The following is a 23,326-nucleotide window of genomic DNA, read 5'->3' on the forward strand; positions in this document are numbered from 1 at the left end:
ACCCGCTTGCTGTCCGCTCAACATAGTTACAATGGTGTATTTTGGCTCGTCTCTCTCGCAACATCTAAGGAATTTCAAAATAACTTTACACAAGGTTCACCATGAGAAAGCCGATTGTTGCGTGCAGAATCCATGTCTATAGGTCAAGGTCCCACTCGAAGATCATTGGTCAGATGTTTTTTGTGGGGAACTCCATGATTGTGTTTTGTGGGCTGGACAAACATTTATTTAATTGGGCTGTTTTAAATAGACAATGAATGCAGTCAAAATAAGTCGAGACAAAACCCATGGTTGCTTTTTTTGTTTTAATAATGTCCAAAAGCCCTTTATCACATGCTGCAAATTATCTGATTGAAGAGGCCACATAATAATAAAGTCATGACTGCATGTTTCCATCAATTTTGACTGATAAATGTGTCCTTGACTGGGAGCTAGACAAGTTCAGTGTATTTTTGTCGAGCTAGTGCCTCGAGGATTTAACAGTCCAGACAAGTTCAGCGTATTTCTTTGTCGAGCTAGTGTCACAAATATGTGACAGTCCAGACAAGTTCAGCGTATTCTCTGTCATGCTAGTGCCTCAAACATGCAACAGTCTAGAGAAGTTCAGCGTATTACTCTATCGAGCAAGTGTCTGAAAGATGTAACAGTCAAGACAAGTTCAGCGTATTACTCTGTCGAGCTAGTGTCTCGACCATGTAACAGTCCAGACAAGTTCAGCGTATCACTCTATGCTAGTGTCTCGACCATGTAACAGTCCAGACAAGTTCAGCGTATTAATCTATGCTAGTGTCCCGTCCATTTAACAGTCCAGACAAGTTCAGCATATTTCTCTGTCAAGGTCTCTCAAGGATGTAAAAGTCTGGACAAATTCAGTGTATTACTCATTATCCAAACAAATGAACAATCTCCTATCTGACCAATAACTATGTCCGGTGTTTGGAAATCATTGACAACAGTCTAGAACTTTTTCGTTAAGTCATTGTCGATTGGTCAAAATGAGCCCCTGATCGTCAGAAGTTTGACATCACAAAATTTGGCCAATAGATCTTAATAAATAACAAGTGAATAGACTGTTAATGCTTTATTTTAATCAATGTAGATAACGCATACCAACTGAAACCATTGCAATGACTTAAATAATAATTCAGTGCCTGATATAAATCTTATATTTTCATGTTGTACAATTCAAATTTTGAACAAAATATACTGGAAACCACAATCTTTTCATAACACAGTAAGAATGAGTATTTATATGTCATCTACATGTGAATGTTAGATACCCATCAAAAGATAATCATTAAACAAGAAATAAATCACAATATCAATCAGCTCCTTCATATACTTAAAGTTGTTCTTACTGGACAGTGGTTCTTGTTGAACAAAACGAATAATAATTCTGCGTATAATTTCACCATGATTCAAAACAATATATTACATAATCCCAACATATCACAGAAGCAGGTCAATAACAATAATAACAATATAGCATTCACACACTCATGATTATAATATCAGTGAATGTTTTCCCACCATACACAGCCAATCCCATCCACCAAGCATGTGGGGGAAAACAAATGTATGCCCAAATAAACAGTTCAATAAACATAATGTACACTTAAAAAGTAACATTTATGAGAACAAAAATCATACACAGGAAATTTGGTCTGCAATGATTTGAAGTGTTATCATTTTGCATATAGTCATCTTTTCGCCGTCATTTTAAAATGCTGGTACCAAACCCAGCTAGGTACCAGCCCCTGACCACGCCAGGTCATTCCCAGTTTTCCCAGTCTTCCTCCTGAAATAATAACAGTGTACTATTTTAAACTTAATCTCCTTTAAAGCACAGTATGTTTTTATCTTGAAAAAATGGCCTGTCTTTGACTGTCTATAGACAGTTAGTCTGTTTAATAAAGGGGCATAACTTAAACCAAAATTCAGCCAGAGTGATGGAATCTGAAACACAGCTAAGAGTATAGCTATTACAGTTGTGCTGAATACCCCTAAACACCACCTGGATGAAGGAATGGTTAAATATTAGGGATGCAAATGAATACCGGGGTATTTGAATATTTGATCAAATGTTTGATATTCGAATGTCAAAATCTGTATTTGAATATTCAATTTTTTGTTGTTGAATAAAAAGAATAATAATTTTTCCTACAACTCTGTTGTGTACAAAGTTTGTATCTCTTGTTTTTACAGCCATTGGCCCATAATGCCAGAGCTGTGACTGTGATGACATTACACTAATCACGCGTCATATGTCATTTAGGGGCATATTGTTGGGTCAAATATGCCCCCATAATTTTACAATAACATGGACAGTGACATAAAAAAAATCTATTATTTTTAGTATATTGCCAGTCAAGGATTTAAACAATCGGCCATCATATCAATGTTTTGTCTTGGCTGCAAATTAAGCTGTGCAACATTGCTCAAATCGCCGTGACTTGTTAATGACATGTGCTACAATAATGGAGTTACATGTATGTGCTTTAAACTGTTTCCAAGTTTGATATAATGTAACTGTATATTATAGCGTTTAAAGATGTATTTTCTCTTTTGATGTACAATAGAAGAGTCAAAATCAACATGTTTATATTTTATCATTTTACTATCAGTAGTTCCCGAGTTGGGAACGCTAATATTCGAATATTCGATGAAAGAATGAGCGAATACTCGAAGACCAATTTTGCCATTCGTTTGCATCCCTATTAAATACTGAGTTGTGTAATTTGAACAAAATGGTAGGTGCATAAAAGCCACTGCCGACTAAAAAATCCATTTCCTTTTTCCTGATGTAGGTGCAATACTTTTGGTGCTACATTATATACAAAAATGTTCAGATCATTTTTTACTAATATAAGGGCCATAACTCTTGTAAGGCAGTGCATTGCGCAACAGAAATGGCAGGTGCACAACAACTTGTGCAGAACAACATTCTATGAATTTGCATAAGTGTAGGTGCAATACTTTTGGAACTACATGCACTAAGAGTTTTTTTTAAAATGTTTAACTATGTCAAGGGATATAACTCTTGTTAGACAAAATGCCATGACCAATATTTTACATCATTTTTTTACTAAATCAAGGGCCATCACTCTTATTCCCCTCTGTAAAACAGGACAAAATAGAAAGGGGCAATGCTGACCTATACACCTCTGAAGTCACAACATGACGAACCGACTCTATATAGCCCCCAGATAGGGTATACCCCAATTAGGGTAAAATTATATGCACCATGGCCATAATGGAAGTGCTGACAACAAAATCAAAGTGAAGACAATTCCTCTCAGTAGTCTCAGGAGTTCAAAATTCAGTACAAACTCTCCATCATTTTACCTCCTCTCCAGTGAGAGTGTTGTACTCAGTGGCGGACATGTTGAGTTTCTCCGCCAGCTGGTGGGCAGCCTGCAGGTCTTCTGCCGTCACCTCAACATCGTCAAAGTCTTGCTCCCAGTCCTCTGTCACTGACTCTAAGGTAACAAGAAGAATGCAATTGCTTTAGAGTCTTGTTAATCCATATATGTATATTTGAAAAAAAATATAAAAATACTTTTTATACAAATACAATAAACAAAACTGAACAAACATGTACCCTTATTTTCACTGGACTCTGATGATGGTGATATCCTGTCCCCGACCACCACCATATCACCCTTCACTTTAGTCTTCAACGCCCCTATACCATCTTCTATCACTCCAATCACATCAGTGGCCATCTTACTGGTACCTGTGGCCATACTCTCGGTCACCTCTGTAACGTTTTTCACTGGTTCTGTAACTTCCTTAACCATAGTCATCTCATTCTCTGGTTCTGTAACCTCCTTAACCACAGTCATCTCATTCTCTGGTTCTGTAACTTCCTTAACCACAGTCATCACATTTTCTGGCTCTGTAACCTCCTTAACCACAGTCATCTCATTCTCTGGTTCTTTAACCTCCTTAACCACAGTCATCTCATTCACTGGTTCTGTAACTTCCTTAACCACAGTAATCTCATCTTCTCTTTTGTGGGTATCGTTCACAGTTTTGTCATCGTTTGTGTCACATGCTATAACAGATGTCTCACTGTTGTCATTAACTTGTCCTTTTACTTGTGTTTCAACCTCTGAAGATTTTTCTTGCGCGATGACAACTGATTTAACACTAATTTCAGAGGTTTGAATAACTTTGTCTTGGTTTACATTAGTTGGCTCAGCAAAAACAGTCCTATCACCACTCTTCATTGCTCTTTGTACATTAACGTTCTTTTTAGTTTTAGTGTCTTTCAACTTGACATGACTGGAAGCTTCTACCTCACTTGGTTTGTCTTTTACAGCACCCATATCTCCATCCGTCTGCTCTGCTTTTTTATTTTCATGCTCTCCAGATTTTCCACTCGGCATATCATCATTATCCGCACCAACACTACCAGGCTGAAGTCTAGAAGAAGGGTCTTCTCTAGCTGGTTCAAGTCGGGGGCCATCTTCATCTCCACTCCATTCATCTTCTAAAATATTAGTACATGTCTTTTAATAGGAAATATTTTTTTCATTAATAACAGTTAACTTTAGGGAACTTTTAAAACAATAACATACTATTTTGGATTTCTAGTTTGTATGACTGAAGATTTCAGATAAAAACAGCTTAAACGAGACATTTCCTTATAACAAGTTTCATGATACATAAGAGAAATACATATTCAATAGGATTCATAACAACAGGCCATAGCGACAGTTAGTGATGTTCCGATGATCGATTATAATCGAAAATCGATTGGTTGGGCCTGAAATCGGCGACAATCGATAGTATTTAGTTATAATCGATTATCGAAAAAAAAAATTAAAAAAAATTGTAAATGTTCAGATGTTATCTTTAACAATATGGCTGATGAAAGCCACAATGAGCAAGGAAATGAACTTTTTTTTATACAACAACACTTAATAACTTCAATCATAGACATAAGGTATATGCATATAATGATTAAGAGTTTAATACTGTACCTGAATAAAACTACAACTCTGTTACTATCTAGTATTTTAAAAACCGATTGTACTATCGATAATCGGTTACTTGAGTGGAACCGATCATCGATAGTAAAATTGCAACCGATTCCCAACACTAGCGACAGTGTGATGTGTTTACCTTCATCCCAGCTGATAGACTCATCTTTAACATTTGCCCGCTCTGCACGCCTCATCAAGGCCTGTTTCCGTGCCTCATCTACACTCAGCTGGTACAGCTTGTAGAAATACCGTCGCCAGAAATCCTGGTGCGACACCTCAGAAGGAACCTTTGATAAACAATGCAGATCATACGGTGTCACAGGTATGCAAATTGTATGTGGTTTGACAATAGAATAATTATAACTTGCAATGAAATTTGACAGCAACAAATTTGCTAAGGTAGATAATATGATCATTTCATTTTTGTCATGGTCAGATATTGAAGAAGCATACCGGGTAAGTCATTATTTTTTATTGGTGTCTCCAACTTTTCATTCTATGATTGTCTAAACAATTCTAATCCAAATATGTTACCAGTGTTGTGTACAGGGATCTAACTTCCACCATGGACACCAGAAGTTCAGAGATTTCACCCTTGTGAGCCTCGATGTCAAAAGACTTCAACCAATCAGCATACAGCTGTGAGGATCCTGAAGGGTCATTCAAATATGTCCCTGTGTCCACCTGTATGGCTCTGAGCCTTGCCTGCATTCAACAAACATAATTTCAGTGGACTTATATTAAATGAGTTTTTCTAGAGTTATATGATCTTTAGCACAATGATTCACAGCTTGATTATTTATAGAAACCAAATAAAAAATCACAAAATCAATTGAAAGTAAAAGCATATCAGCAACACCATTTAATCCCATTCAACAAACTTCCCATGATTAACAATTAACACTTTTCCTGAACATAATTGTAACCTCCAAAAACAATACACAAGATGACAGACTACCTTAGCCCTGTCAAAGATGCCATCCCCTGGCTGGGGAGGGGGCAACCTGGCGGGTTCAGTGTCCTCAGGGTCCACAGTAAGGGCCTTTGTGATCCCTTCCATGAGGGAGAAGAAACCATGCTTCACCCGGTCACTTGCAGTGTGTCCTTCTACCTCATCACCACTCGTCTGTTGGAAAGTGTTATTTCAAACATTACTGCCATATATATTTTGTATTGGTATTTCAAATAAAAAAGCTGATATAATGGCTGGTTTTTTACCAAAAAGATCTATGATTTAACAGAAAATGAGATAGTGAAATGACAATAAAACCCTTGGTTTTAGCAATAATATTCATGTTAGTTACACTTTGACTTCTAATTGAAGTCTGTTATATAGCACAATTCAATAATTATTGAACAATCTTCAATTCTCCTTAAACATGCAGCAGCTTCCACACAATAAATTAATACCATGTAAATGGAATGGAACCCACCTGAAGCGTTTCTTTAGTTTTCTCGACCACCTTCTTGGTGTCGTTCTGCATTGTGGAGGTGAACTCGGCCAGGTCAGTACTCACCATTTCCATCGCCTTCTCTGTCTGGTAACAAGGAAATCAGATTATACTCCACTCCAGTGTAAGAAGATTTCATTAAGGCAAACAATGGCATTCAATTGATGATTTGCAATAAAACTGCAACAAAAATATATATCCAGAACCTTTAAAGAAATCATTGAATGTAGCTTTACAGGAAAAGTTAGCGCATTCATGAAAATATATACCTGGTGTTTGGCAGCAGCTAGCAACCCACCCCACCAGCTACCTGCCTCTGATGAACCTCTGGAAAGAAACAGAAGACACACTAGCCAAAAAGCCGGCCCAGACTTGTCAACAAATCAGGGGTTTTACATGACAAATATCAAATTCATTTGAGATATAATTTACATGTATCTGCACACATTCATTGAATTAATTTCTGTAAAGATTGAACAATTGCTTAAATCAGACTTGTCCAGGAATTACATTTTTGCCAATAAAGATAATATAAATGTATGGAAATAATGCAAAAGAAATGATTAGGTCAATACACTGTAAGAGAAGGGACAAGGTCAATTAAGTTATTTTTTGAAAACTAACCCAAAAACCATACCCCAAAATATATCTAAGCAATTCTGGCAGTTAAGTGAATTTGTCCGAGGCATTACTGTTTGTCCATTTATCATATACTAAAGATACCATAAGATATTGTCAATTAGTTTCTCATATTTAATCAATAAATATCTCATATTTTGAAATAAAATTGCCATTACTCAGGAGATCTTGTAATCTAATGCCTCAAAGATATTATATAATGCTAATAGACATTGTAGCCAGTATTGGTAAAGATTGGGTAAAAAAGTGAGATACAGGTTAAGTAAATTTGGACAAACCTGACAATGCAAGGGCCATAACTTTAACCATTCAAAATTCACTTAGTCCATATAAAAAGCCGCTTCAGAGTTTTTGACATTTTTTGCTTTGGTGACTCTGCGCGTCCATATCCCACTTGTTATTTTCCTAGCCAAGAATGACAGGTCCCAACGCTAAGTATATTGAGCGGAAAGATAACGGGCACCTGCTAGGTAGTTTAAAAATGGCAATGCTTTGTTGACAGATCGATCTGAATTTTTCTATTATGAAACACTAAGTGTAATAAGAGAAAGGTATTGGCTAAAAATATTTTATTTGTAACTTTTGTGTTTTTATTTAACAATGCAGTGTTAAATATTGTGGAGTTACAATTGAAAAATATATTTTACATTGGTATGAATCAGTAGACTTGTGGCGTTTAGGGAACAAAATGAATATCTAAATGTTAAAAAAGTTTCCTAAACGTGCATAATTGTTGCTAGGATTCACTATCCCACAGCCTAGACTAAATAATAGACGTGTTATACAGGATTCTTCCAATCCTAGACTAACTAATAGACGTGATATACAGGATTCTTCCAATCCCTAACAAGCATTTTCAGTGAAAAGATATCCCCCGCCAACGATGGCTTGTTTGTGCTTGATGGCTTGTTTGTGCTTGAAGGTTCAAAAAAATCTCAGAAAGAATAAGAAAAGCACATTGGTTTATCCCGTACTCCATTGTTGAGAACGTACTCAATAGTTAAGATAAAAATGTAGCCGTAGAAATTCACCGAAGAAGTTCATTGCAGGATGTTGGTTCATATAACATTCAAGTTTCATTAAATTCTAGCAGCTAGTTACTGAGAAACGGCTGCAAACAATGATTTTTTAATAAATCAAGGGCAATAACTCTAAGGTAAATTGACCAATCCAAAAGAAAAATAGACAGGCATCATCACAGAATGTTGGTTCTTATTTATCCAAGTGTCATGAAATTCTACCAGCTAGTTGCATAGAAAAGGCTGCAAACATGGATCTTTTAATAAATCAAGGGCAAATAACTCATATAGAAATTACACAATCCAAAATATAAATAAACAGGCATCATCGCAGTATGTTGGTTCATATTTATTTCAAGTTTCAAGAATTTCTACCAACTAGTTACTGAGAAATGGCTGTAAATGAGAGTTTTTCAAAAAATCAAGGGCAATAACTCCAAGTACAATTGACCAATCCAAAAAAAAATGAACAGGCATCATCCCAGTATAGTAATTCATAGTTATTTTAAGTTTCATGAAATTCTGCCAGCTAGTGACTGAGAAATGGCTGTGCATGTGCATTTTTCAAAAAATCAAGGGCAATTACTCCAAGGACAATTGACCAATCAAATTCTTTTTTGGACGGGCATCATTCCAGTATAGTGGTTCATATTTATTTTAAGTTTCATGAAATTATACCGGCTAGTTACTGAGAAAACGCAGGTGACGGACGGACGGAAGGACGGACGGACAACGCCATTTTAATATCCCCCTCCCTATTTCATAGGCGGGGGATAATATAAAATTATTTAATACCCAGATAAAGAAACTAGATAAACACTTTGACGCTAGCGTGCTTAAAAAAACTAGTAAGATGTGTCACCGTACTACAATCAAGATCAATATTGGGCGATAATTTGAAGAGTCCATTTTTTAGACTTTCTTTTTTCACTGTGTGGGAACGGACACCGGATATAGCTCAAAAAGTGATAAATTGATAAGCGTTTGATTTTGACACATGGACAGTTTTCTATCATTTTTTCTGTATTTTATGGTGATATATTTAACAAAATCGAAGAGTTTTGAATTAATTGATACTGTGCAATATACGACTATGATGGAAATGTGTCTCCTCTTTTGTATAATAGCCCAATTCTTGCCGAAAGTTGCATGATCGCTCACAAATGTTCATTTATGTGGTACGATTTCAAACATGAATCAACAAATTGAAAATAAGAATAAAAACTGAATCGAGCGCTTTCATTGTAATTACATAATCTAGTAATGTGTAAAATATCAATATGATATCTTTTGTTGTTATGGAGATATTCATACCTTTTGATGCCCTGGCAGTGTACTGGGGATAGATGAAGCAAATAAATAATTGCACAGGGGATAGCTATTAAGTGGACTGAGGATAGTAACGATGTATTTAGAATAACGAGACTGTGATAATGATTGCGGCTATTTACCTATACGCGAGCACGAGGGAAATTGTTCGATGTTGTACATATCGAGGGATGAGAGGAAAAACATGTTGTTTTTTGTATCTGTGTGCACTTAAAAATGTTTCATTCATATATATTAGTTAATCATGATGTGTTTTTCACAAGCATCAATATCTAAATATTTGAAATATGCCCGTAATCTGATTTATTGAGTTACACAAAACATATTGCCGTAGAATTTATGTGGCGTCTGCTATTCATATATATAGTATTGCTTTGTTAATCAAGTAGGTACGTTTTTGCACACAGAAAGTCACCAGTAGGGAATGAGATATTGTGATCAAATTTGGAACACGTAAAGCTTTTTTCTAAGCTTGGGTCGATGTTGGTATTACTTAGAACAGAATAATGGTCTCTGCTCGTTCACTTCAGTGAGAATGAATGTACTGTGACCAACCCTGATATTTAAGCAGCTTGCATATATACGTTCTTTTGGATCAAACTCATTGTTAACTAAAGTTTGCTAAAAAAATTCTTATCAAATTGTACTCTCACTTTTTGCAGATTATTTGAAAGTTCGAAATAGACATGTACATGTATATTGTACATATTAACAGTGTTACTATCAATTTTTGTCCCATTTTACATGTTATCACCAGGACACACATTTCTCAACGTTGAAACTATCCCCAGTACATAATACGGCTATCCCCAGTACAGTACTGTGAACATTTCTAAGGGCATATCTTTAACAGTTTAAAAGTTACATTGCCATTTCTTACAATAAAAATAGTTGAGCTTATGCTTGTGAAATCCTTCGATTCAGATTTTTTATTTATTCAATATATTTCCTAAAAATAACAATACTTGTCGAAATTCTGTAAGTTTTAAGGTGATCATCTCAGATTTGAAGAAACATTTTACGAGGTCTGCTAAATTCTAAGCACTTTAAAGCAGGGCTCATCCTACCAGGCGACTTAGGCGATTAAGTCGCCCTGCCCGCGGCAACTTCGCTTTTTTCTAAGATCAAAGCGAAGTCAACATCGCCGACTTTCAAAGATCAAAAAGTCGATATCGCTAAGAACTAACACGTGTCAAAACAGAGCGACTCCGCCTCCCGCCTGTCAGCTCGATTGACAAACAGCCAATCGTATTAAACCTAGTATATATGCTCCATCGACTTCGGCCAATGAGAACGCTTGTTTTATTCAATCGAGGCACGTGTTTGCACCATTGACTTTGTGTACATGCACTATGTCATCGATGTAATAAAATTGTAAGGGATTAATATTTACAAACGTCGATGTTTGTAAATGTCATTTAGTGCCAATTAGGATTTATACTTTATGACAATAGCGGTTTAAATGATGTGCACTGATGACAAATGAACTTAATTGGATGTGATAACCGCGAAGTTAGCGAGAAGGGCAAGTGCGAATCACAGATCCAGGTTTGTTGTTTTTTATTTCAGAAATGCTTCCATTATTATTTTTTCTTCGAACGGTTCACATCAATATTCTATATATGAGATATTTTGCATTCTGTTTAATAGTAATCATGCTTTCTACGTGGCTTCTGCGGGATTCCCCAGGTCTGAAACGTAAAGCTGACGATGTTGATAGTGGTGACATGATCGACAGTACAAATAAGAAATCCTTCAAAAAGTCAAATTATCAAAATAATTTCAGTTGGTACAAACAAGATGCAGATAAAAAATGGCACTGCGAAGTTTGTAGAGGTGCTAAGTTGGACAACACCTACGCCCGTGGACATGACCAACCAGCAAAAAAACCAATCATCAGAGACATGGCTTGTGTAAGTATTTATTAAAACAATAGAAGCATTGCTTTGTCTGCATATAAATCAGTTCAAAGTGGTATTAATTTAATGGTGTCTGGTTTAATATATTTTAAAACATGTTGTAATATATGCCCAAATTATGTTAAATGACTGCTGAAAATGATGAGATACTGTGAAATATTTTGTGTATTTTCAGCAAATCAGCACAAGGCCGCCTTGGAGATGACAGTTCTGCGTTCCCAGGAACCCATGAAGAAAATTGTACTGGCCAAACTGTCCAAGGATGACGAGCTTGGGGTCAAGCTCCTTAAGACTGCCTACCACCTGGCCAAGCGGGAGCTCCCCAAGGAGGAATTTCATTACCACCTCCAGCTTGCCGGGGCCATAGGTGCTGATCTTGGCTGACCTTGAGACCTACATTGTGTAGACTGATCAAGTGTTTAGTGCTTCTTGTTTTGAGAACTAGGATGTGATGATATACTGACTACTTTTTTTTTACAATTGATGTCATGTTGTTTGATTTCAGCTAGTTTTGTTTGTATTTATAAGCTTATTTTATTTATTTATCATGTATTTAAATTCTGATATATATTTATGTGTGCACGATAGGTGTGCATGTAATAAAATGTTTAAAACTTGACTTTTTTTTAAGGTATATACAACAAATTAATTCCAACTAAAAACAACCAGTATCGCTATTTTAAAACAATTTAAACACCTATTTATTTTATACCTATTTAAATGCATAGAAAAGTTGTCCAGGACACACCAGAACCCACCATTTGACATTTAAAATCTCAAAATTTTCGACTTGCAAGAGGGGGAACCCCCCTCCCCCACCCTCCCCCGTTCTCACTTCTCCCTAAAATTTCTGTCTAGGATGAGCCCTGTAAAGTATACCATATTATAGCATTCAGCTATTAGTTCACACACTTTATTCATTTGTGGATTAGGTAGATATGCGTTAACACAGCAAGATCTTACCTCTGGTAAAGAAAAACAACTGCATAATTGTCTGTTTACTTATGACTTTTTGAGCTATACAGTATCCGGTGTCCGTTCCCACAGTGTTTTTTTATATTGCAGTGACTGTAGACTCGGGTTATAAGATAAGATAAGATAATCTTTATTTAAAGTCGGTAATGATAAACATAAACAACACTTGGTGATAGCTATTTTCCGACATAATAGATTATCCAATAACAGACAAAAACAAGACCCGAAAATATTCAAGATCAAGATATGGGAGTCTTGTATGCATCTGTGCACAATTGAAGTCCTGATTAATGCTTTCCTTGGAAACAAACATGATGCAAGCAGAAAACAATTTTAGTCATTCATAAAAAGCCGGTAGACAGTTGATAAAAATAAAAAAAATAACTACGTACTTTTCTTTCTCCGCCATTGCTGTGTGTTATTGTTATTGGTTCCGTGATGGTTCCCGTGTTTGAACCATGCCCTATTATCATATGATATAACTACATAGCGAAAAGAAAGTTAAAATGCAGAAAGATTAATGCGCACAATAAAGCTCAGTATTTTATAATCGACATATAGAAAATAAATGAGTTAAAGGCATTAGAAAGTGAGTTCAATCTGGGAGTAGGATTATTGGTCCAAGGTTTAATACACTACTATATCAATGCAGACCTACGTGCATGAATAAGAGACGTTCATTATTTGTTTCAATGAATAAAACATGTGGTCACATATACCTATAAATCATGGATTATACATGTAGGTCCGCGATATTGTCATTCAATAGATGTCAGAGCACTGTACGTAGTCATTATTATCATAATTTTACTTCGATCAAGTTACTTTCAACTAAAAAAAATATTATGTTGTCTGTTCACAAATGAATGCATGCCGTCAGAGTGAAATCCGTCATTTACTATCATTTTTTTTGATAATGCTTGTTAGTATATTTTTTGACCGAAAGATTTATTTTACTATTAGAGAAAAAAATACCGACCCTGTGTCCAATCTGCAGGGAGACCGGAGATAATGCCGTCAAATATTGTCCCTGGGGTAGAGGTGTGTCCACCACCATCGCCACTAAACATAAGAGCTGTGGATGCATGAGGAATTGTCTGCACGGAGCTCAACAGATACCTCTGATATATTGACATCAACCTTGCACCATCGAACACGTGTATACATATACCTATATTAAAGTTATGATATTATTTTGCTAATGACTTTTAACCAAGATGACTGAGAGTTTTGTCTCGTTTAAAACTGTTGCACAAGACAAAGTTAAGAATTCCATCATGGATATATTTAAATACATGTCAGTTGGCAACATTGCAGTTAGCTAAGCCTTTTATCTGAGAAAAGCATGTTTGTAGAAAACACAACTATGTAGTCATATTACAGTCGAACCCCGTTGGCTCGGGCCCCCACGTATCAGCGAAAATACCTCGAGCCTTGAAAGATTCGAGCCAAGCGGGATTTTTTACCTTCAGTTTAAAGAAATCGGTCCTTTACATCCAGTTCGAGCCAACGAGGAATTCGAGCCAAGCGAGTTCGAGCGAACGGGGGTTTACTGTATGTTCTATACCAGGTACAATTCTTATAAATGTTCTTTCATGAAGAATCTTCAAAAACGGTAAGAATCAAAATACCTGATTAATATTGCCTGTTAACACACTGGTAATTGACATGTTAGGCTATATTATATAAATAAGAACTACCGTAGCAGAAACGATATAGAAAAGGAGAAAAAGCAACAGGTTTATGCAAGCATTTTTATTGCAAGTAAAATTCAAAGTTACACATTTGTATAGAAGAATTGCACTGGAATTTGGCAGGTTTATGGTAAATTATACAACATTATAATATCAAAAGCAGTTTTGATAAAATAAGACAATAAAACAAAGAACAAGACTTCAGTGTTATATAGATCTGTGAAATTGTGAATTGACTACCCTTAAACATGGATGTAAACAAGAAGACATATCCTTCCGCAACTATTCATGGCACATTCTCAGACATTTTAAGAAATATTAAGTTACATTGTATGTTTAACCCAAAAAATATATAATAAAAAATGCCATAAAACACAGATCTATATATTAAAAAGCAACATAAAGAGTATTTTCTTAATTACATTGATCAAAATATTGTATGAATTACTTTTTAATTAGACAAACAACAAATTTGTGTACTGGCTATGGACCCTTGTTGCCCTGATAAAGTGTTTTACAGGTTTTTCTTTTAGGTAGACCCCTGGTTTAAAAATCAGTATGATAAAAACTGTAATGAATGGTTATTTTTAGATCAAATTCACAGAGCTGTCACAGTAAGTGATGAATTCCCCCACAGTGACAAACTGATGTCAAGTGTGGAGGAGTGATGCAGTAATAGGTAGGGACATGAGCCTTGCACCCAACACATCTTCTTTATGTACGGAACATGGGAAAAACAGACATACAGACAGTGCGACTTGAAAATGCCCTCCTCATGGCATGGTGTTTGAGTTTGTTATTCACAGCTTTATATTTAAGTTTGATCTAAGTTGCTCTCTTCATATCAGTATTTTGTATGAATTATGTGCCAATTTCCCGGTGGTACATTTATGACAACAATTTTTATAGGCTCATAACCTTCCCTTCTTTTCTATTAAGGTAAGTTTGGTATCATTAAAATTTTATTAAGTCAAACTTTTTGGGATTTTTTACCCATTTTTTTGTTAATTTCCAAGATTTTAATATTAATTTAAAAACTAAATAAATGAATATTTGCTTTTTTGTCACAAAAATCACAGTAGAATCAATGGTAGTAGAATCGCTAAACAAGGATTTGACAGGGTGGGACAATTATTGGTAGGGGCGAAAAAGTGGTCCCTAACCAGTACGGATTTCAAAAAAAACAAATACAGAATGAGACACAACTTAATAATAGCCTTTTACCACTGGCATCACAATTCCCAATGTCTGTGGTAGTTTGGTTTATCATGACCAATAAAGTCAATTGCTTCCTTGACCTCATGAAATATGTCCTCAACTGAAGTATGAGGGCTCCAGGCATTCACAACATGGCCTTCCTCATCCACCAGATACTTCCAGAAGTTCCAGTTGGGTGCACGCCCATATGACTCTATAAAAATAAATGGAAACATGGAACTCATCAAATGAGTACATTCAAGTTATAAAATTTTGACATTCTTTACAGTTTTAACATATTCTTAAACTCTATGTATTCCACTAACGTTGTATTTCAGAAAGATTTCACTGCCATTATGCAAAAGAATCACCCACAAGTCATTCCTATTGTCTTGGATTATGAGAAATTATTATTTTTGGTCCTAGCTATTGTCCAACGAAAAAATAAACGGTTAACCATACTTGGGAACAACATATATCTGATTGAATTATCAATAAGTTAATTTACAATTTATAATGTCTTAAAGATACAAAAGAGACACTTGCTGCACCATCTTCCTTACAAAACAGGGTTTTGTTTTAACAAAAGTACAATGTAGTGAAGAACTCAGTTCAACAATTCTTTAGTCTTACCTATCAAGTACCTCCACGGCTCAGTCACATCATTGCCCAGCACATCAATTTTACCAAACACTGGGAAGTTCACATTGTAGATTCCCTTCACAAACTCCTGTATTTCACTATTTGCCTAAAATTATCACATATTAACGTGGGTTTTTTTACCATAATCATGGAAATTACTTGTGCATATATAACTTTGATGAACCTCATCACGTGTTCCTACATTATGATCTTAAAAAATTCATTTTAAACAAAAAAGGTTACGAAATTATTTAAAACAATATGGATCTAAGTCTCTGAACTTTATATCATTTAATGGATAATGATAGCTCTTTGTATGTATTTCTTTAGACCTTGCGGTCAAGGATAACCCGTGAAAGTGCAAGCACTTATTTCCAACGGGGTCCTTTGTTTTCGCTGAAGGCACAGAACACTGAAGAGACAGTGGTTGAATACAAGGAAGTCCGGTTGCGATACCCTAGCTCTTTTTTGAAGAGACCCCTTGGTTCTTTTACGTGCTCGGTGTAAAGCACCGATTCACGGGGTACAACTTTCCTGGGTTAAACCAGTACTGAGTACACCACTTTTCCAAGCACTACCCTTTAAATGCCGAGCACCAGGAAAGGGAGCTACTTGTACCAATTTTTAACGTCTTTTGGTATGACGCGGCCAGGGATCGAACCCACGACCTCCTGCTCCGTAGGCGGATGGTTAACCACTAGGCCACGGAGATATTTATTTACCAGTATATTTATTTATATCAATAATTGAAATACAAGAGAAGTTGTATTAACCTACCAACACAAAGATGTACCATTATAAAGTTGTACCATATTTTAAGAAGTAGTCCCCTTTATATCACATGAAGTGCAATAAAGTTCACTAAATGTCCAAAAATATGACAAATGGCCTTTGATCACACCAAATTGTATCTCAAACTAAGCATCTAAACCATGTACATAGATACAATTCTCCAAATCTCGAACTACTTCATGTTATCAAGACATCTTCTATATTACACATTCATGAATCACTTTAATGTTCCTACCCCAGGTTCTTGCCGTCCAAACTGGTTGCAGGGAAAGGCAAGGACTTCAAACTTGTTCTCAGTGGATAGAGTATTTTTCAGCCTGACGAGACCTCTGTAGTGATTGTCTGTGAACCCACACTCTGATGCCACATTTACCACTAGAGTCACCTGGAACATACTTATCTTACAGTATACTTAGTAAATTAAACACAATGAATCTGAGTAAGTTGCAAGCAATTTACATGTATTATTTATTCAATCCATTACTTATCATGATGGACATACATTTATAAACTTTAATACACCTTTTAAACTGCTTGTTGTTCTTTAACCCTAATGTAATTGCCCCTAAAATGACATATTCCAGTCACCCAAAACAAGCCCGAATTTCCATACTATTGCTTGGCATCAATTTTTTTAACAAGCCCTGCTATATAAAGTTCAGAATTTTAGCAAGCCCGAAGACATTTGACCAGTGCAGGGCTTGCGTGCTTGTGTTAATTTCGAACACTGACATTCCTAAACCTTGCCCTTACCACAATGTCTTATGAACATTTCATGTTTCGCTGTAATGAGTCTGCCCCGAGCCCGCCAAAACATGGAAAAAGACTCCTACAGCCAACTGTATAGAACTTGAACTTTAAAAAAAAAAGATAAATATTGACCAATCATAAACAATGTGGCTTATTGAAACCAACCCTTACAACTAATATTTTTGTTAAATATGCTACAAGAGTCTGTTTATATGGACTATCCCTTAAGCGGCTGTTTATATGGATTACCCCTTACCATGCCCATATATTTCTTCAGCTCCACGATATCACCAGTTGCATCTTGGACGGAAAAGGAGTAAAATGTTTTCTCATGTTTGGAGCCGTCGTCGGGGTTCGCATGGTCAGGGTCAACTGCATCTGCATCAAAATTACCCACAACACCTTTCAAACACATGATTATCAGTAACAGATTCAAAATAACAGTAAACCAAAAAATGTAGTTTGTTGGCACCATGGACGCTGCCATCTTTAAATTCCTAAAACCAATGCCGAATTGTAACGTTGACTAAAGCTCGAAACACCGCAATCTGCGTCTTTTAGTCGAGAGCAACGCAAAATCTAAAATGCTTGTAACATGTACCTCTGATTTTCATGTAATTTTAACATAAAATATCAGATACACAATTACTGATGTTTTTTATGCATGGTGACTCCATATCATTTTGGTTTATTGGAGACATTTTGGTGGTGTATTGAACAAAGTGAAGGATTATAACTTATGGAATCCTGATAAACTTATTGTTTCAAAGAGTGAGCTTAGACCATTTAGAAATTGAGCTTAGAAATTTACCGTGTTTCACTCAAATTAGCCCGTTTCACTGTAAGAAAGGGAAGGATTTAAATTAAATATCAGCTGGGATCATTAACAAATACTTCTCCCATGCAGATACTAGTTAAATCATTTTTCAGTTCAATTATAAGCATAAAATGAGCACATTTTTTTTTGTCTCAGTATAATATTTTGGTGAATTAAAAAGAACCCACATAAGGTTTGCTTAATAGGAAATAGCCCTTAAATGACACGTACGTATCCAACAATTCTCCAGCATCACTGAAAAGTACATCGGGCTTATAAGAAGGCCACCTAGTGCGCTGTCCCCCCCCCCCCCCCGTCTACTTAATCGGCCAACTAAATTGCGCAGTGCCCCCCCCCCCCCCCATCTTGTTAATCGGCCAACTATGCCCCCCCCCCCCCCCCCCCCACACACACACACACCCATCTTGTTAATCAAGGTATCGTACACTTCATGTTGACTGAACATTTAGAGTTGTTATCATACATTGTCTGAATACAGAAACGTTGTTCGGCGACTATCATGAATGTTTTTTGGTCTTGGTGTATGCCATTTCAACAAAACACATCATTGAAACAACTCAAAATGGGTTCAATGCATTTGGCAAAATATATGTACGTAATACCAATGCATGAAACATAACATATTAAAATAAAATTGTGAACTTGTGCAAGAAAAAGATTAGCGACAACTACCGCTAGGCTTGACTTTTAATTTCCACAAAGACGGCCAAATATACAATCACCTATTCAAGATATATATATATAATGTAGAATGTTGATTAGATATAGATGCAATAAATTATCTATGCATTTTAATTAAAGCTGCTTGTTTTGTTTTGCTTTTGTTGTGTGTGTGTGTGTGTTCAATATTCACTAATGTGAAATAATAAATAAGAAACACAAGTGTGCTTTAACTGTTTTTTATGAACTACGCTAAGCAATGTACACCAACAGACTGACCAAGAATACTATAAAGATATATAAAGTAAAGTATGTTTCTAGAATCTGCAACACTGCTCACAGATTGACCTATTTGACAACTTAATTTTTTTGTATCGCAGAATCAGCGGATTTTGGCATCAATGCTTTCAATTCAGTCATATAAGATAAATCACAATTTAACAGATCTCAATTGTTTGGAAAACTGTCGAAATTTTAATTTTTCTTAAAGCGTTAGTAGTACCGCTAGCGTTAGTAGTACCGCTTTTAGCCATAAAACATAAATTTTCGAGCAAAAATATTAAAAACTGCGATTTAATCTTGTATCAGCAGTCTTAAATCACCGGTTCAGACATTTACGCAAATTTAATTGGCTCATTCCAAGACAAGAAAATAAAAAAAGTAGTCAAAACGGTCAATATGTGAGAGTGCAGCTTTAAATTAAGCAATCTTTCTGATAATGATATTCAAATTGATATTATATTAAATTTATTTATTCGACCACTCAATTAGTTGACAACTTCTTCATTATTAAGTTACTGCATTAGCAGTAATTTAAAGCGGACACATTTCCAAGCGTCGACGACATTGGTATACAATCAATCAACATATACCGAGAAATCTGTTAATCTGGGAAGAAATCGTTCTTCCGCAGCCACTCTAGCTTGTCTGCCGGCGGTAGTTACCAGATGGTTGATCTCATAAGAGCTATATGTTATAGAGTTTTGAAGACACTGAAATGTTCATAAGGAAGGAGTCCTAAAATATCTGCTCATAATCGTTTTGATATCTGTCGGATACAGAAAACGGAATTTGGTGTAATTATGTAAAAAATGGGGTAATACAAATAAATAAAAACTGGACTGACTGAAATGGATGTCTATATGACGTATCTAAAGGTTCTCACAATGGTTTTCATATCCTCGTCCTTTCCATACATATGTGACGGTGCTCAAACATTAGTGCAACGCAAATGTATATACGAAGCACTACAAGCTCGAAATCGCACAATGAACGCATGGGCTCGAACCAATAGCTTATATAATGAACTCAGGAGAGCGCCTATAGTGGACCCGACCCTCAATCAACACATGGAAATAACCCCACTGGACAATACGAATTTTCGTTGGAAAAGATCTGCAGCCGTTTTGTATGGGGAAGATGTCAACTTTTTCAGCTCTGCGATGAAACTGCGTATTCAAAGACGGAAGAAACGCAGTATGTTCTACGTACCCGAGATGCCCACAACGACACATTCTACGTTACAATCGACGCGGGACCGTTCGTTGTGCTCGTGGTACACGATAGTGGACGTAAACATAACCCGGTATCCCCGACAGATGATGAAAGCCGTGTGCCACCATGATTCCGGGGACAATAGCTGTGATTACTCATTTTCGCGAGTATTCCAAGACTATCCACGTATTATTAGGCGTTTGAAACTGGAGACGGAGTGTGAAATAGTGTACGGCGATATTGAGGTGATAAACGAGTGCTGTGAAGGCGGGGTGTATTCTCAACCACGTTCGTGGATTAAGTGGCCCGTGGGATGCACATGCGCGCAGAAAAACATTAGGAACGTTAGGCCTGCTGGTCCGCTACGTAATTGATGCTAACAAAAATGACATTTTTAAGTGATTGAGATTGAAGTACCATCGGAAGAGATGTTTCTTTTGTTTGTATAAGATTGGGGTAAAAAGTGCAGTTTATTTTGTATTATAATTTGTCGTTTATATAAATATAGTCAGAAAGGGAACTAGAGAATATTTAACTTTTGTTCCTTTATGAATTTAATGTTGGTAAGGGTCTAAAAATGTTTTCTGTGTTCTACCATTTCGTGTTTTCGCGTGGAAAGTGCGGAAATACTAGTCTACTATGGAAAAAAATACTAAGTCACTAGCGGGTTAATATCGGAGAAAAAAAGTAATATTACACGCTCAAAATGTACCATTTTGGACTAGAAATTGTAAACTTATCTTGGGGGATATGGAATACTCAACCGAAAAAGTATGTTTAATCGGTACAGTATGCAGCAGTACATTATCAACACCTGTAGATCGATGCACCTGTTGAATATTGATGCAAAAGATAAAGAACGACCGTTTTTCCTCATGGGCAGCTGTTTCTTAACAAATAAGATATTACAGAAACAAAAAGTTAAAGAATGGAAAATGTAAACACACTTGATCTGCCGACACCCGATATAAACACAAATGTGAGCAGTGTTGACTGCATCTACTTTTTCAAAGTAAACATTAGAATACTTCTGAAATGTATGTTATCGGCCGTCATCTGCCGATGGCCGTTTACGCACACTTAATTAAGATACATGGCAGCAAGGTTTCTAGCTCAAAATTCAAGGTCACGCATAAAGGTCGAATTATCAGGCTTAGATGCGCCAGAAACATGCAATAGTATTATGTTTTGGGTTCGCAAATTCGTGTGTCGATAGAAGGACGTCGAACAGGTATAAAAAGTGATTTTACGATGCAGTTAGCATACATGCATGCGGTTCGTATCTTGAATGTTATTACTTTACTTTGTTTTTAAAACGACTGAAGCACACTTTTTGTTGATTCTTTTTACTACAACCACACATGTTCACTATAAACAACGATATGACGGGGCGTCCGATTCCAAGGTACCATATGCTAAAGGTGAAGGTCAGACATCTTGCAGTCGTGTGACCTCTCTTCTCCTTTATGGAGGTACATAGGCGTGTCCTGACTTTAAAATTACTACACCATTGCAGTAAGGCAAACATTAACACATAAACAATTTTTATTTTATTTATTTTTTTATTTTCGCTACATTTATTCTTTCTAGAACAAGAAAACGTACTCATGAATTAGCATATGATTGAGCTATATAAAGCGAAAGTTTAAAAAAAAATCAAACTATCCGTTGATTTTTTATATAACAATATATCACAGACTGTATTTAAATGCAGCTGAAAGCATATCATTTTCTTTTTACTGAAACTCGTTAGTCACCTTGACCTTCATGTTCTTGCGGAACCAAGATTTAAATACAATTGCACAAACTCATGTAACACATCTGAATATCAAGGTGTTGTGTGCGTAAAGTATCTCTAAATATGATAAAAAATACAAATATAAATATTAAAGGTAAAATATAATGTACATAACTAAAATTTAAGAAAAAGACTTCATCATACATAATGCTCAAATGAACTAAAATATTTTTTATACACTTGATGATATCAATGTTTCTAAGCAATCTCATTTAATATTTAACATGTTAAGCAATATATAATTTAAAATATAAAATTCTATAAATATATGTTAATGTGATGAGACAATAATAGAGAACTATGGTTTAACAAGTAGAAGTAGCAGTACAGGTACAATGCACTTATCACAGACTAATCTTATACATATAATTCTGGCACATATCACATCATACTGCTGATGCTGGATTATTCTATTATAATATAAAAATTCCTCATAGGAGCGATTGGGACATAAATGAATTTTTCACCTATTTGCACCACTAGTGCTGACCCAGATTTCTCCCAAATCTCAAGAGTAATAGGTTAAAGTATCTTATATCACTTAGTCAAACAACTTGAATAAACAAAACAAATATTAGTTAATTATGATAATTTATAAACTACATGTAAGGTTTAAATCTCATGAAAATGAGAAAAAATACGCAAATTATGCCAACAAAAAATAGTTTGCTAAGCGTGAGGAACTTTTAAACTGTAAATAAGATTGTTGGAGAAATTTGGGCCAAGTATCTGATACTCAAGCAAATAAATAAAGCAATCTTGTTTGCTTCAATGGGGAATCAGATAAAAACTTGCAGCACATTATTGTTAGATAGTAAATATTTCACTGTTTTTTCGACCACAACTGAATGAGCATTTACAGACCATTATCTGGAACACATCTGTTATGCTATGGAATCAGGGTCATGAGCCTGAAATAAGGAACATAAATAATAATTATCTTATGATCAAGCAGCCAAAAGTATCACATTTATGAACATTGTTTATACATCAACTATATACATGTAAATAGATGGTCATGGTTAAATCCAACTCCTCACTATTAATAAATCCCATTTGAATGGTTTCAGTGACCAAAAAGGTTTTGTTCTACAAGTGCATATCTGCAGCTGTTTTCCTTTGTTGATAAAGGGATTCA

The 23,326-nt window shown here is 35.6% G+C and overlaps 3 protein-coding genes across 10 annotated transcripts in view; all 3 read right to left on the reverse strand.

The window, feature by feature from the left end:
- Positions 1-1,068: 1,068 nt before the first annotated feature.
- Positions 1,069-12,761, reverse strand: LOC128214702 (BSD domain-containing protein 1-A-like). Its single transcript, XM_052921321.1, has 9 exons — positions 12,716-12,761; positions 6,712-6,769; positions 6,425-6,529; positions 5,950-6,117; positions 5,526-5,696; positions 5,131-5,278; positions 3,602-4,495; positions 3,346-3,479; positions 1,069-1,798 (listed from the first exon to the last, which is right to left on the reverse strand). The coding sequence occupies exons 1-9, from the start codon at positions 12,730-12,732 to the stop codon at positions 1,772-1,774; spliced, it is 1,722 nt and encodes a 573-aa protein (XP_052777281.1). The 5' UTR covers positions 12,733-12,761; the 3' UTR covers positions 1,069-1,771.
- Positions 12,762-14,063: 1,302 nt separating this feature from the next.
- LOC128213736 (glutathione peroxidase 7-like) lies at positions 14,064-17,886 on the reverse strand. The gene is made up of 4 exons (XM_052919765.1): positions 17,655-17,886; positions 16,884-17,033; positions 15,848-15,962; positions 14,064-15,428 (listed from the first exon to the last, which is right to left on the reverse strand). The coding sequence occupies exons 1-4, from the start codon at positions 17,883-17,885 to the stop codon at positions 15,250-15,252; spliced, it is 675 nt and encodes a 224-aa protein (XP_052775725.1). The 5' UTR covers position 17,886; the 3' UTR covers positions 14,064-15,249.
- Positions 17,887-21,929: 4,043 nt separating this feature from the next.
- LOC128213734 (uncharacterized) overlaps positions 21,930-23,326 on the reverse strand; it is a 32,395-nt gene continuing 30,998 nt past the window's right edge. For all 8 annotated transcript variants that reach the window (XM_052919763.1, XM_052919758.1, XM_052919762.1 and 5 more), the window contains one exon: positions 21,930-23,099. In XM_052919763.1, the coding sequence (XP_052775723.1) occupies positions 23,073-23,099 (27 nt within the window). In that variant the 3' untranslated portion in view covers positions 21,930-23,072. The remainder of the gene's footprint in view (positions 23,100-23,326) is intronic.

This window comes from Mya arenaria, chromosome 13 (assembly GCF_026914265.1).
Source record: "Mya arenaria isolate MELC-2E11 chromosome 13, ASM2691426v1".
Taxonomy (NCBI): Eukaryota; Metazoa; Mollusca; class Bivalvia; order Myida; family Myidae; genus Mya; species Mya arenaria.

Coding starts and splice junctions, on each gene's coding strand:
- LOC128213736 (XM_052919765.1), bottom strand. CDS start 17,885: ATGGCAGCGTCCATGGTGCCAACAAACTACATTTTTTGGTTTACTGTT. Junction 17,034..17,654: donor TGAAGAAATATATGGGCATG/GTAAGGGGTAAT, acceptor AGTATGTTCCAG/GTGACTCTAGTGGTAAATGT. Junction 15,963..16,883: donor TTGGACGGCAAGAACCTGGG/GTAGGAACATTA, acceptor TGATAATTTTAG/GCAAATAGTGAAATACAGGA.
- LOC128214702 (XM_052921321.1), bottom strand. Junction 6,530..6,711: donor TAGCTGCTGCCAAACACCAG/GTATATATTTTC, acceptor CCTTGTTACCAG/ACAGAGAAGGCGATGGAAAT. Junction 5,697..5,949: donor GCATCTTTGACAGGGCTAAG/GTAGTCTGTCAT, acceptor TGTTGAATGCAG/GCAAGGCTCAGAGCCATACA.